Source organism: Doryrhamphus excisus, chromosome 9 (genome assembly GCF_030265055.1).
Source record: "Doryrhamphus excisus isolate RoL2022-K1 chromosome 9, RoL_Dexc_1.0, whole genome shotgun sequence".
NCBI classification, from domain to species: domain Eukaryota; kingdom Metazoa; phylum Chordata; class Actinopteri; order Syngnathiformes; family Syngnathidae; genus Doryrhamphus; species Doryrhamphus excisus.
In genome coordinates this window covers 7,366,906-7,382,103 of record NC_080474.1, presented here as the reverse complement: position 1 = coordinate 7,382,103, position 15,198 = coordinate 7,366,906, and the positions used below count along the sequence as shown (strand labels likewise).

At 40.1% G+C, this 15,198-nt stretch overlaps 2 protein-coding genes across 12 annotated transcripts in view; both read right to left on the bottom strand.

Moving 5' to 3' along the window:
- Positions 1–13: 13 nt before the first annotated feature.
- poglut2 (protein O-glucosyltransferase 2) lies at positions 14–5,032 on the bottom strand. The gene is made up of 10 exons (XM_058082218.1): positions 4,542–5,032; positions 3,656–3,861; positions 3,351–3,556; positions 2,294–2,371; positions 2,043–2,215; positions 1,708–1,945; positions 1,391–1,600; positions 1,208–1,297; positions 515–619; positions 14–398 (listed from the first exon to the last, which is right to left on the bottom strand). The coding sequence occupies exons 1-10, from the start codon at positions 4,727–4,729 to the stop codon at positions 381–383; spliced, it is 1,512 nt and encodes a 503-aa protein (XP_057938201.1). The 5' UTR covers positions 4,730–5,032; the 3' UTR covers positions 14–380.
- A 2,223-nt stretch (positions 5,033–7,255) lies between these two features.
- stxbp5l (syntaxin binding protein 5L) overlaps positions 7,256–15,198 on the bottom strand; it is a 164,029-nt gene continuing 156,086 nt past the window's right edge. For all 11 annotated transcript variants that reach the window (XM_058082203.1, XM_058082207.1, XM_058082204.1 and 8 more), the window contains 5 exons: positions 13,008–13,371; positions 12,732–12,897; positions 9,168–9,279; positions 8,863–9,083; positions 7,256–8,788 (listed from right to left, as the gene is read on the bottom strand). In XM_058082203.1, the coding sequence (XP_057938186.1) occupies positions 8,747–8,788; positions 8,863–9,083; positions 9,168–9,279; positions 12,732–12,897; positions 13,008–13,371 (905 nt within the window). In that variant the 3' untranslated portion in view covers positions 7,256–8,746. The remainder of the gene's footprint in view (positions 8,789–8,862; positions 9,084–9,167; positions 9,280–12,731; positions 12,898–13,007; positions 13,372–15,198) is intronic.

Sequence of the window (15,198 nt, the reverse complement as noted above, 5' to 3'; positions counted from 1 at the left end):
TTCCACTATGTAGATTGAAGTGGTTGGCTCATCGCAGTGTACTCATTAGTGTTTTGAGTGCACCATCCGGGTACTTGTGGCTCACTGACCCGACTTGTGCAGTCAAAATGCTAAGTATGGAAGTGTAGAGTATGAAAACGTTTGGTATCTGGACAGTACTTTAGCCAAGTGAGTGTGTGTGTAGGATATGCAGGAAAAAATTGTTTGAGTAAGTTTAATCTGCATAAATAAAATGCTCCATTCAAAAGAAAAAAAATCTTTATAAAAAATTCGAAAACGTCATGATAGAGAAATGATGTCATCAACATGTATTATACATTCTATGGTTTGGAAAGACAGATTAATTTGATAAAATCAAAGCTGTGTAGTCTTCTTGGTAGTCAAAGTTCTTCCTTCACCTATAAAACACAAATGGATATTTGTGGTTATAAACAAATGCAGTACATTCATTTATTTGCCATGATCTGGTCAGCATTTGACTTGACTCCAAACAGTGGTATTGTGTTGTCTTTACCTGCGCCCGAAGGCAGGGACATGGAAACAGCTCATCTATGGGCTGTTCTACCAGCTCCATCCCCTCGCGAATCTTGGGTTCTGTGACCTGGAGTTTGGCATATTCCTACACAGAAAGTAATCTCTATTACACATAAAGTGGCGTGAAAACATCTTGCCCCTTTCCTGAGTTTTTTTTTTCACGTTTGTCACACTTAGGTGTTTCAGATCATTACACAAATTTAAATATTAGTCAATCAATTTGTTTGATGATCTGAAACATGGGGTCGCATGGTGCATGCGTGGGTCTTCCCCCGGGTAATCCGGTTTCCTCCCACATTCCAAAAAACATGCTAGGTTAACTGGCCACTCCAAATTGTCCATAGGTATGAATGTGAGTGTGAATGGTTGTTTGTCTATATATGTGCCCTGTGATTGGTTAGCCACCAGTCCAGGGTGTACCCCGCCTCTCGCCGGAAGACAACTGTGATAGGCTCCAGCATACCCAAGAACCTAGTGAGGATAAGCGGTACAGAAAATGGATGGATCTGAAATATTTAAATGTGACAAACATGCAAAAAAAAAAACAAAAGAGAAATAAGGAAATGGGAGAAAAAACTCACTCCCTGTACGAGTGCAAAATGGGCATTTGGGTGTGATTCATTCCAGTTTTCTAACAATTATGGTCAAATAAATGTAACTTTTAACATATTACCTGGAAAAGACTGTAATAATAGCAAAATATGGTATCACCCATGAGGTGTTTGCGTGCAAACTGTTGACCTGCAAGAGCAATTTTCTTGGCCTGAAAGACAGAAATCCCAACAGCGTAAACACCCAATACTCACTGAAAGCATGCATAAAAGTGATATGGCGAGGATAAATCAACACAAATCACCTCTTCGTCATGGTCTCGAGCCCACTGGATCTTTTCCAGTAGATCTTGGAGGTCAGCCCTGACTGGTATATAGTGTTCCCATGGTACGAGCTGGTTGTAGAAATATTCATAGTAGCTAGAATCCTGCTTCAATACCACACTGTCTCCGGCCAAAAGGTAAGGCAAGCGATATGCTGCCACGGTGCCATCAATGTTTATCTGGTACTTGTACTGGGAGGGGAAGAGGAAGACACACGTTGTTCACTCAGGAAATTCACCAATATACAATACATTATTTTACAAACACCGATGAGCGGCGGCTGTACGAGCACTCTCACCTTGAAGAAGTCAAAGAAAGAGACATGCTTGACCAGCGGCCCGTACAAGCTCTCGTCATGTTTGAAGAAGAAAAAGTTAGTGAACGCTGCATCAATCATGTCGGGGTGGGCTCTCGACAGCTTGACAAGTTCCAGACGCTCCTGGCGACTGTCCCGCCCTCTCCAGAAGGCCGAGGCATTCTTCTTCGCCCACGGGGGTCCAGTATTGGCCTGAACGGACATCATGTCCAGGCTTATTCTATAAATTGGGTGGACAACATGCTGTGTTTCAAATATCAGTTCGCCTTTACAGGACAAAAGTATGAAAAAGTCTTGTGTTGTACGTACACCCTTACCTCCCCATTGTCTCGAGGACAGACTCTGTCAGGTCATAAGTGGGCATAACGATATCTCTGGTGTTGTTTGAGCCACACCAGGAGAAGATGGGATGAAGCTTCTGTGTAGGTTTCCTCTTCTCGAGTGGCCAATCACCCAGGTTAACAAAAAACTCCACATCAGGTAACTTCACCTGGATGAAACAACATGGAACGTGAATCTTTCTAACAGGAGCAGTTCAAGATATTCAATATCGGTGCTTTGAACTTACCTTTCTGCTAAGCGACAGGAGGATGGCATCCATAAAGATTCTGAAACCCACATGCTCACCAAGTGTTTTAACATAGACCTAGAAAAAATGTTAGAAACTGAAATGCCAAATCACAACTTTTAATTTAGCAAAAACATTTAGCAAATTAAGCATTTCCAAGAATATAAAAAGGGTTCATTAAAACTCAGAAGAGGCATTCAAAGACAGGAAATGTCTTCTACACTCGTCAATAGGTGGCATTTGTAAGTGGACAACTCTTTCATAACCTGACGTATAAATTACAATGGAAAGCTGAACATATGGACGTATGGTCTAAAAAATGCCGTGGAAAATATAGAGCTGCCGTAACTTGCACTCAGACGGCACTGTCTTGAAACACGAGACCTCCACATCAAATCTAGGCTATATCGATATGAATGATATTTGCCTGATTTTTTATTCATTCATTCATTCATTTTCACCCGCTTTTTCCTCACGAGGGTCACGGGGGTGCTGGAGCCTATCCCAGCTGTCTTCGGGCGAGAGGCAGGGTACACCCTGGACTGGTCACCAGCCAATCACAGGGCACATATAGACAAACAACCATTCACACTCACATTCATACCTATGGACAATTTGGAGTCGTCAATTAACCTAGCATGTTTTTGGAATGTGGGAGGAAACCGGAGTACCCGGAGAAAACCCACGCATGCACGGGGAGAACATGCAAACTCCACACAGAGATGTGGGTGGAATCGAACCCTGGTCTTCCTAGCTGTGAGGTCTGTGCGCTAACCACTCAACCACCGTGCCACCCTGTTTTTTTATATTGTGCTGAAAAGAAATATCAATATTTTAAAAATATTGATACATCACCCAGCCCTACTCTCCAGTGCAGTTATATTTGTGCACCTTGCACACCTGGTTGTCGTCACCGAGCTCCAGGCTGTCCACAATGCTAATTGCTACGTAGCCAAAAGAAATACATATTGTGCATATTGTTGACATTTGTCCCCGTGTTTACCAGAGGAGGATGTTTTAGGAAACGTGGAATAGAATGGGAATGTTCGCTGTGTACCTTGTTGTCTTTGATGGTGTAGTGGCAGAGGCTTTGTCGCTGCCCAAAGCGCTGTGGGATCTCCTGAGCGTTGCGATCTGGGTCGACATCAGTAAAATGGGCCAGATCGCGGTCTATCTGGGAATGGGACTGAGGACAGTGCATGTGGGCCTGCCAGACTAAGCCGTTAGGTTGTGGACAGTCACAGCCCTCATGGTAGACCGGGCCTGAGGAGATTAAGTTCAAATATAATAGAAAAATTAGAAAACTGTCATTATCAAATAAGAGTTTGAATTCCACTATACACTCAGTGTAGGTCACACTACCTTTAAGGATAAACGGAGACTTGGCCACATGTTTGTCCTGGAGCAGAACATGGATGTGAAGATCTGTGTAGCTGGCATACATTCTGTAGCGAACCAGGAAAGAGCCATCCTGACGATCCAGAACTTGAATCCAAATCCTGGTGAACGGTTCAGACGTGGACACCATCTTCACCTCAAAGGTTTTCTCCCCAGGCGATGCTGTCAGACTGTGGAGAGACACGGTCACGGAAGAACTGGTGGTCCCCTGTCTACGTATGAGGTGGTATTTGAATATCTGTCGATAACAGAGCTCTGTTTGCTGTCAACATTAAAGCACAAACGTGGGCTCATGGATCAGAAATCTCCGCAGGTGGTACCACCAATTTCCGATACACGACCCGGTACTGGATCTGCCTCAGCCCTATAGATGATTGTTTAAAAGTTAATACATTTATTGATATATTGATGATGATGGGAGTCGATTCTGTGACAGACAAGCTGGAGACTCAGCTGGTGCGTGACAGCCATGTCCCATGGGATCATTGGGATGAGCGGTGCAAAGGAAGTGTTTCACCCTTGCGGGCATATAGTTTAAAATCTGCTCCCTCGCTATTGTCCGGGTTAAATTTCAAAACCCATAATATTATACACAGGGGACAAGATTTACAACCGGGCCCTTTATTTAAGGTTAAACGATATCCCTGTGTCGGCAGAAATTCAGCACCTTCTTTCACCTGGAATAACTTGTGCTTCACCTGTCATGTTCTGGTAAGGACACGTATGAATAATAGACTACTAAACTACCATGAAATGACACATTGACAGTACAATAGTAAGACGTTTGTTAAAATAAACATGATATAGAACTGAATATTATAGATATCCACCCTCCACTAATGTTACTTACTTTCTCCCTGAGCTGTCCACTGCCTGGATGAAGAAAAAACGGGCTGGTAAGACAATGTTAGCCTCAAGTCCGGGGCCCCAAACAAGAGTATTTGTGGCGCTGGGTGCCAAGTCGGCCAGAGCCCGTGGGAGTTCTGGTGTGCACAGAACCAGACCCAAAACCAACCACAAAAACAGTCGAAGCAACATGATGTCCAGCGTCGACGGACCGCTTAAATTAGCTGTTTTTCCTCGTCTTCCTGTAGAATTAAGACCCGGTAACTTGGCATTGTTTCATTTAAGAAGTCCGGTTAAATGGCTGAAATAATCTAGGTAACGTTCCACTGTTCTTAGTTCTGCTTCCATTTGGAATAACACCGTTAAATGGCAAAATATGCCAACTTCAATCCCATTGTTTGTAGCTAGAGTAGCTTAGCAATGTTAGCTTCGCTGCTTCCTAAATTCTTCATTCCTCTGTGAAAAGTATGGGAATGTGTGGGCGGGCCGTGCGGTCCTTGCTTTCTGATTGGTCAATACGCTGCCCAATGAGCTATTTGATTGCTCTTCGATCCGGAAGTTGTGGATGGAATTGAAAGCATCTTTTTGTTGGCTCCGTCTCAAATGTGAACAACTTCAGAGAGAAAAATAATGTATTATAAATAATTAAATAATTATATAAATATATAATAAATAATTTGCAAATAATTTCACCATTACATTTATTTTAGGCTGCAGTTGCAGTCACTTTCGTCGTCACGGCCGTCTGTGACGTCACAGTTTGTTAACGCAAATGCATCGAGGCTCCACCGTTGAAACAAAGCACTCAACAACGTACATCAATCAATGTTTATTTCAGTTTGTTCAGCGTCAACATATTTTTCAGCTCTTTTAGTCAAGTCTATTACACTAGTATAATATTAATAAGAAGAAAAGGTGGTAGAATCCATTGAAATAAGACAAACTTTGCTGCCATCATTGAGAAAACCAGAGAAATGCTTGTTTTTAGGATATTACTGTGAAGAACAAGTTCCAGTGATTTCGACAGATTCAAGAGTACCAGCAGTGACAGGTACAACATATATAGAGAAAAATACCCCATCTGTGTCATCTTTTTGTTTGTTTCACCCAATATGAAAACATACATTTAATATATAAACAAACCAAAACATGTTAACAAAACACCCTGTCTGTAGAGGTCACTTTTTTCCATGATATATATTTTTTTGCCACCCCACTGCTCAGTCTGTGTCAAACATAAATGTACGATACATTAGATCTATCTCATTTAAGAATCAAAATAGTGTAATTTGTGAGATATGTTTGGGAGGAAATGGGTTTCAGAGTCCCTGGTAAGCAGGTCCAAATGTCTATGAATGCACAAAGACATCACTGGCGTCCTTATTCTTTGCGTCTGCATACAAAATGCAGCAGTGATATCAACATAATCAAGGCGCAGTGCTTGTGTGCATAAAGGCCCGATGTGTAAGTAAGTAAATATAAATGTTTTTTTCTTTTTTTCGGATGATTTCAAAATACAGACAAATACACAGGTACAAAATATCCTCTTCACTCACTGTTGTTTGGCCTGTGTCGTGTGGCACTGACATGTACAACACAATCACGATATGATACACCACCATGTATCATGAAACATTTTGTTGTTTTGAAACATACAAGCGCCTTCCGTTGGACAGGCGGTCACCATCAAATATAGGACTGCGACGAGAGGATACCATAATCATCAAGAACAATAATGATCGGAACACATTTGCTTTGAGTTGAAACTGCTGTTTTTTTTTTTTTTACACATGTACATGTTTACTGACTCACATCTGAATATTACTGGAAAAATACTGTTTTTTTTTCTTCTTTTCGGAACCATTTACTGATAAACGACTCACAAGGGGGTGTGATGCCGACGCCCCTTCGCACTGCCTTCACATGGACAGCAACAACACTCAGGTTTATCACAGATCCTGAAAACACACAAATCACAACTTGTAACGACTGAATTGGAATAGGATGGGGGGGTGGTAGTCCTTTTTCATTACTTTGGCAGAGTGGATTTTATTGTTTTTTTTTTCTTACCATGTGGCACACGTACACACATCCTGATGGTCCACTGAACTTGCACATCTGGCAAAGTCAAACTTAAAAGTCATTACAAAGAAAACTTGAGTAAATGCCCCAGGAATGATGAACTATTAGCTCTTTTTTTTTACTTTACACTGATTGCACTCATCTTGTGTGTGTTTTTTATGGCACATGAATAATATATAGATTAATATAAACATACTGTGTCCACTTCTCCAAGCCCTTGCACACATCTCACACTAGCCTTTTGGGGTTTCCATACAGCTGCAGTCGGGGATTGAAATCTGGCCTCGTCTTGTATAGTTTTTGTAGTACAAGTAGCAGCACATGAGGGGAAAAATACTTGCATGGTTGTACTATGATGCCGCCTAGAGCAGTGATTCTCAACTGTTGGGTCATGACCTGAAAGTGTGTCACAGGCGGTAAATTTGAGCCAATTTATAATACAGCTGTGAGTGAAATATCTGCTTTTGTGGTTTTATTGAAGGCAATGTTTATGTATATTTTTTAATATATTTTTTAAAATAAATAATTTCAATTTATTATGCATTACTCTGTGTGTGTGTATATATATATATATATATATATATATATATATATATATATATATATATATATATATATATATATATATACACACAAGCAGGTATGGTCCTCCTCATTTCCCTAATAATAATAATAATAATTATGTGTAAAAAGATGACACTTGCATTGTTTGACTTGAATAAATGTATGTTTATTTAACAATATTTTAGTCATCTAGTTATGACTGAAATAACTCATTTTGTGATCTCATTAACTGCAATTGAGATATTTTTATTATTATTTATATTCATTATTTAATTTGTTATTTTAAAATAAATGATAATTTATGCATTATTTGTTTGCATGCAGTTATGTTCCTCCTCATGTCCTTTATAAAATGCCTTAATAAATTTCTCCAAAATGCACTTTAAATATTTAATTATGCGTATTAATATTTTAAGAGATGATACCCAATAAAATGGGTTGTGAATTCATTCTGGGTGGGAGAAAGCTAGTCAAAACATTACAGTAAAAATAATTTTGGCAATGTGCAATGTTTTTCTCAGTGAATTTCAACAATATTTTCATCATCTAGATAGAAATTACATCTGCTTTTATAGTCTTGAATTATTTTTACAATTATTTTTATTTATATATATATATATATATATATATTTATATGTATATTTTAAATTAATTATTTCACGCATTCTTTGTATGCATGCTTATATTCCACGCCATTACAGAATTCTTAATAAATTGCTCTAAAATGCACTTTGGACATGTAATTATGTGTATTCATGTTCAAAAATAATTGCATCAATTAACTTCAATAAAAGTGGATGGTGACTTAATGATGATTGGAAAATGTCTCCCAGGTTGAGACCATTTGAGAACCCCTGCCCTAGAATATGGCCATACTGTAATGTTTTACTTTAGTACTTTTACTCTACTTTGACTTTAGTATGTGCACTGAATGCTAACTATGTGCATTTGAAGTGTATCAAGAAATATTTGCCAAAACGAAAAGAAAATGTGAAGGAAAGGAACACAAGTTTTGGCTTAATAGCAATGCAGGTATATATTTGTGTTTTTTTATATATAGATTTTGTCAATATTTCAAAAAATAGAAAGTTTTTCATAGGTTCTGTAGTTGGCTATATTAATAAATAAAAAATTCATAATTGACTCTCCTGTTAAAGTAGCATTAAAGTAAGCATGCTGCTTTTTAATATGGCAGTTGGATATTTTGATAGTCATTCCTTATTTGTTTCATGCATGTCTTGTTGATTTCTTAATGGTTGAGTATCTACACAGTGAGGTCCTGAAAACCAAACCCTGTCAGAACGCACACTTACACACACACACACTCAGACACGCACACAAACACACAACGGCAGACGGGCAGTCCTCCAGATTCCCCGCTGTCATTCAAATGAGGAACTATCCCGTCCTCCAACTGTGTGACAGAGCGGCACACTCAGCTTGGGAGCCGTAAAGAGAAAGTCATTCTTGTGTCTTTCTTGCTCATCTGTGGAGTCAAAGTTTTTGTCCCGGCATGAAGCCTCAGAAATCCATCGTTTGACCTCACTTGTTTGTTTTGGATGATTAGAACTGATACCACTTCTTGTCCTTGCACTTCAACATGAGCTGCAGAGATATGGGAGGAGCATGTGAGGAACTTTGAAGCGAAAAAGTTTGTCGTTCTTAGTAGTCTTGGTTACCTCGTGAGCGTGCTTGGAGAAGGTTTCTGCGCTGGTCATCATGAGCGCAGTTCTTTCTTCCAGCTCACCCAGTCTCTGGCCTCTCTCATCCAGAGCGATGCGGGCTCGGGCCAGCTCACCCACTGCCCCGCTAGCTGCCACCTTCATGCCCTCCACCCCTGCCTGACCGGGTATGTGCTGGGCCAGACTCCTGGAAGCCTTGCCCGCTGCTGCCTCACCGACTGTTGGCCGGATCACATCAACATTGCTTGAATTTATAAACTTATGGGACCAAAAAGGGAGAGGAAAAAAATGGGAATACGCACATAGCTCCTCTCTGTCAAACGTATGAGCATTTCCTCCAAAGAAGCCCTTTAGGAAGCCTCGGTTCTGGGCCTCGGGTGTTTCTATTGGTGTAAACAGTTCTCCCAGCATTTCCTTCAATGAATGACAAGACGTTAGATCAGGGGTCGGGAACCTTTTTGGCTACGAGAGCCATGAAGACCAGATATTTTAAAATGTGTATCTGTGAGAGCCATATACATTTTTTTAAACATTGAATGCAATAAAATGTGTGCATTTTTATGTAAGACCAACAGTTTTAGATATAATGGGCTCTAATTACGTAGACCAGGCACACGACCCCACGCCAATGGGGTGTGGCCAGCACACTTTTGTGAGCAGCGCAGTGTCTAATAATAAATCTAATACTTGTTCCCATTAATACAACTTCTGCTGCTGCATGGTTTTGCACCATACTCCGTACATGTATTTCATTCTTTTGGCCATCTTCGTCAGAAGGCTTAGTTCTGCAGCTTTAGCTAGGTGACTATTTGACTAAAGGAGGAAAGTTTATATTTACATGTTGACATCTCAATGACCGAGGTAGACTACCGCATTACCCAGTAATAATCGAGTTTTGGTGTTTGACCTGGAAAATATCATCAGGAAAGATGGATATGGTCGGCCGTATTGCAGTAGAAAATAAATGGACGGATTAAAATGCATAAGAAAGTTGTTGATTTTGAATATTATTTTTAACAGTCATTTCCGTGATGTTTACTTTAAAATGTTAGTAAAAATACATTTTTATTGTGGTAAGAAACACTTGAGAGCCAGATACAGTCATCAAAAGAGCCCTACCTGGCTCCCGAGCCATAGGTTCCCTACCTCTGCGTTAGATCAATACTTCAGCATTCCAGGACGTTGTCTGAAACTTAATGCAATAAATCTTTTGTTTTTAAGAGTTTGACAAATTGTTCAGATTAGATTTAGCCCAATTTCAATCTGGCAGAGGATGAATCTTTGTTGTGCTAATGATTCTGCATGACTCTTGATTCGATTGCTTTCCTAGTACACCTTAACCTTTTGTGTTTAATTTTACTGTATATTATAAGCGTCTTCCCAGCAGTGGGGTGTCATCTATTCATCCTCCGATAGGTGGGGACAACGCTCTGCAGTGCCGTTTGAAAGTTGAAACGAACATTGAAACAAAGAAGAAGACCAAACTCAACCGCCTTATAATGTAAACAACATTTGACTGTTAGTGTTTATACTTATATATATATATTCTGTATAATTGTCAGATTTAGCGATACAAAAACCACCATGAAAAATCGTTAATGCTCCTCGATAGCTCGTTATGGTGGATTTTCAATTTAATTAGCATCATACATTTCGTATGCTTTGAATGTAAACATGAAGAAATGAGTTTGTATTTTATGTACGTTTTAACTTTATTTCTGTATGTTCACCTTTGCAGTGCTTCAGTAAGGTAAAGCCTCTGAATTTGGAGTCTTGGTTATGAAAATCATTTTGAATTTGTGGATAAAATGTTCATTAAACTGGCACACTGTGTTATATTCCACTACCTCAAAATGAAATCGTGCAGTCTTTTCATTAAATGTAAATTATGTGACAAATTTGAGATGACAGTTTTATGCAATTGTGGGCCCCCACTTGTCATTACGACTTGGAGGCGATAGAGCCTCATACAGTCAACATTTCCTGGACTGACTTGATTTAGCCTGTAGGTGGCAGTATAGCAACATCATCCCAACACATGAGTTGACAGCTGCCCTCATTGTAGCACAAATGATAGCATTAAGGAAAATATACAGACAAACATGCTTTAAAAGACAGCAACCTGGCTACGGCAATGGCATCAGATCACAGACCATATTATTACTGCAGCCTGTGATTTTTTTTGTGTTGTTCCCATCACAAAATCCTCATGGAGTGGACCTGAATGTGTCCCCTCTCTCTGCTGACAAGCAGGCTGAAAAGATTAGAACGTCTCTGAGCCAAGCCACTCTATTCCCTGATCACAACAAAGGCCAAATCTCTTTGCGTTGAGCCAGTCACAGAGATATGTGGCCTGGCGGACGTCACTCTGCCTGAGGGAGGCTTTACTGTACGCCTCAGTGCCTTTTTCAAACACCCTCAAGCTCACCGATGGCCGAATGGGCAGCGATATTCTCTATTCTCAGACGCTTGTTCGTTTCTGACCTGCAACATCCATCTCTAAACCATAAAGTAGTTTGGGTTTCATTCTCTCAGCAAAGGTCAGCCTGTAGTGCTGACATTATTCACTGTGTAAACAAGCACTAATTCCATACAAAGATACACAGATGTTTATGGAGATAGTAAGTATAGTTACAGCATCAAACCAATGTTCCATATTGGCTTTTTTTTTTAGGATGGCCAATATACTGAAATGGTTTTCTTTCTTTATTTCGGCTTTTCCTGATTACTGAGTCGCTACATAATTTTTGGCTTGAGCCCTTTATATTCCGGATGCCCTTCCTGATGAATACCAGCGCTTAATTACAGACAACGATATCAACAGATACCGTATCTCTTCCCTCAAATTAAGATTGTGTAATGAAGACATTATCCTTCATGAGCAGGGGGTTCCGAAGTGTTTTTTGGAAAATAAGCTTGGAAGAAAACCAAAATATTGTGGGGGAAAAAAACATTCAAAGTCAAAACATTATGAGTCATTAAAAGAAAATTTATGAAGTTTATAAATTGAAATATTAATATTATGGAGCCAAAATGGGGGGGAAAAAGAGCAAAGAGCAAAGCTCATACTAACAATACAGGTATGCTATATCACAAAGTTGAGGTGTAGTTTTTCTATATAACTTCTTAGCATACCTACATCTGGCCCACACATATCAAAATAGCCCTTGTGTGTTTTCATTTTTCAGTAGGGGGCCCTTGGTGTAAAAAGTTTGGACACTCCCATTCTCAACAAAAAAACCCAACCCAAAACCAATATGAAACAATCTCTTTTTATGATATGATGAGGCATTATATAATATTAACTGACCACAAGGCTCCTTAAATGGGACCTATTATGCTATTTCCACTTTTCTGGCCTATAAATGACATTAGAATGTTGTATTCTCGTGTTGTCAAATGATGTCAAAATTTCAGATAATGAGGTTTGCACATTTGGAAGTGAGCCCTGAAAGAAGTTTGAGATGGCTCAAGACGCTCAGTTTCAAAAGGCGTGGTAAAACTGCCCCTTTGTGATGGTCACAGAGGGGCAGACATCCTTATATGGTAAGCACTTTGTGCATGTGACCAATCACAGTGGAGTGGGCATGACTGTGGGTGGAATACATGAAAACAGTTTTGGCAGGAAGCACAAATCAAACAAAATATTGCTGGAATAGGTGCAGATTCTGGAAAATCTAAAAAGTTTTTCTCTACAGGTTATTGTGTGTAGCTGCTCTTTAGGAGAACACAACTCAATATAAAAGGTTGAAAATAGCATAATATGTCCCCTTTAATAATACATACTGTGTAGCAGTCATGAGTAGATTAGAGCACACTTGGATGCTTCAAGGCAATAAAATGTTTATGTACGGCATGTCACACACCTGAAGATTGTCGTACATCTCCTGGCTGTATGTAATTCTCTGGATCTCTGTTGGGGAGCTGAGATAAAGTGCCTGCCCCCCGTTGGTGAAGCAAAAGGTTCTTGCAATGCGCATGTCTGTCAGAGGCAGGTAGCTGACATCCATCAACGGCCGTAGACTCGGCAAACTGTCGACAGAGAAATCAATGGAAGGTATTCACACAGCAGGAACTAAGCAGGCACGAATCATGATGTGGAACTCCGCTCCACCGATTTCGTGTGTTTACGCGGACCTTACCTGAGTGTCATGACATGTCCGTTGGCACAGAAGCAAGCGAGGCACACGCTGTTACACACTGACACCACATCGGCTCGCAGGACGAAGGATGACTCTGTGATGTTGTGGACAAAGAGGCAAGACTGTGAGGGCATCAGGAACACTTTGGCCTGCCTCTCGGAGCAAACTATTGCCAGATGTCCTTCCCCGCAGGTGTCCTGGGAGGATGAGGGCGAGTAGTGCACCAGCTTGCGCTTTCGTGGTCGGTCGGGGTCTTCTGGGGCATTGAGATCACGCCAAACCTCGTAGGGGCTTTGAATGAGCGCACCCATGCAATCCAAGAAGCCAAAACGCAACACAGAGCCCTTCAGCATCAGAACCGCCCCTAGGAGTATGTGGTACAGTCAACAGAGGGAAAACAAAGGATTTTCATTGTCACTACTGCATGTGTTTTTGTTTTTTTTATTAGGTACGACACAAGAAAATTAAATAGTACAGTGGTTCCTCAATTTTCAACAAAAATGTCTCCATTATTGTATGGCCAAACGGTGCGTTAGCCCACGTATCATTCCACAGAATCGAGAGCTATTCTAACAAAGCATCCACACGTTGGTATTTGTGACCAATGCAAAATGGTTCTTTTAGAGCTGGGACAAAATATTCCAGCCAATGAATCATTTAATCATCTTTATTATGTCTATGTGGGTGGTTTATTTGTTCATAGAATGCGCACAGAACAATGAATAACTCGGCCTTTCTCCTTCTTTCCTCTCTGTACTCCTTATTCTAGATGGAGTACAGCTGTAAGAGTTGCAATACTACTGAATTCAAGAAAGTATAAATGTAATCTGTCATAATAGTATTTGATTTGCATTATTTCCTATAGGAGAAATTGATTCTGTATTCGTACATATTGTATTGAACTTTGGGTACGGATTGAGGAAAACTAAGGTTCCACTGCAAGTACAACAGTCACTTTTGTTGCAAATGTTGATCCAAAATTGGAAAATGCCCAGCTGGTGGAGCTTGGCGTGCATCCCAAGCAGACTTTTTGTAGGCATCTCAACCTCCCAAGGCTAACCTTGCCAATATCCAAGTGAAAAAGGCACACATAAATAAAGTCCCAATTATAGTAGCGTGAGAGCCTGAAGTAAGATGGCCTTTCTGTGTGTGTGACATTATCAACTATCCACAAAACAAGTCAGAGTGAAAACACATCAGAAGTAGCCGAGCTTATTCCGTGACCTTTACGTAATAAGCGGCCTTCTTCCCTGTACCTTGTCTTGATATATGTTTTTGGAATTTAATGCTGTGAGGTTACAATAATTGTCTCTTAACTGGTGACACGGAATGCTTCAGTATGTAGTATGACTAAAATATGTTTTTGTTTTGGAATATGGAAGTTATCAATCTTTAATATTATACAGCAGTGGTGTCATTAGGCCTATTTTGAAACCCCTAAAATATTATTAAGCCCCTTTAAATAATTTGGTATTTTTCATTGATTCTTTTTTTATTTTTAATGATTTTTTTGTAAAAAAAAAAAAATCAATAAAAAATTTTCATATAATAGAAAAATAAAAAATTCATATAATACGGCAAAAGCAGGCTAATAAGCAAGCCAATAAGCAGGCTACTAGCCTACTACTACTAGTAGTAATCAGATGAAGAATAATAATGATAGTAATAATAATAGGCTAATTAATAATATAATAATGATTATTATATAATTGATCACTGTCCACTGGACAGAATGGTTGCAGAGCTTTGTGTGTGTAGAGATTGTGTGTACTTGTGTACATTTAATGATGGCCTAAAACAATTGAGTATCTCGACGAAGTCTGTCCAAAAGTGGGAACGTTACCATGGTTCTTGTTCGTTATTTGTTTTTTGGATTTATTGGAGGGCTGCACGGTGGTAGAGTGTTTAGTGCGCAGAGCTCACAGCTAGGAGACCAGGGTTCAATTCCACCCTCGGCCATCTCTGTGTGGAGTTTGCATGTTCTCCCTGTGCATGCGTGGGTTTTCTCCAGGTACTCCGGTTTCCCCCCCCCCCATTTTGGCGACTCCAAATTGTCCATAGGTATGAATGTGGGTGGGAATGGTTGTTTGTCTATATGTGCCCTGTGATTGGCTGGCCACCAGTCCAGGGTGTACCCCGCCTCTTGCCCGAAGACTGCTGGGATAGGCTCCATCACCCCCTGCAACCCTCG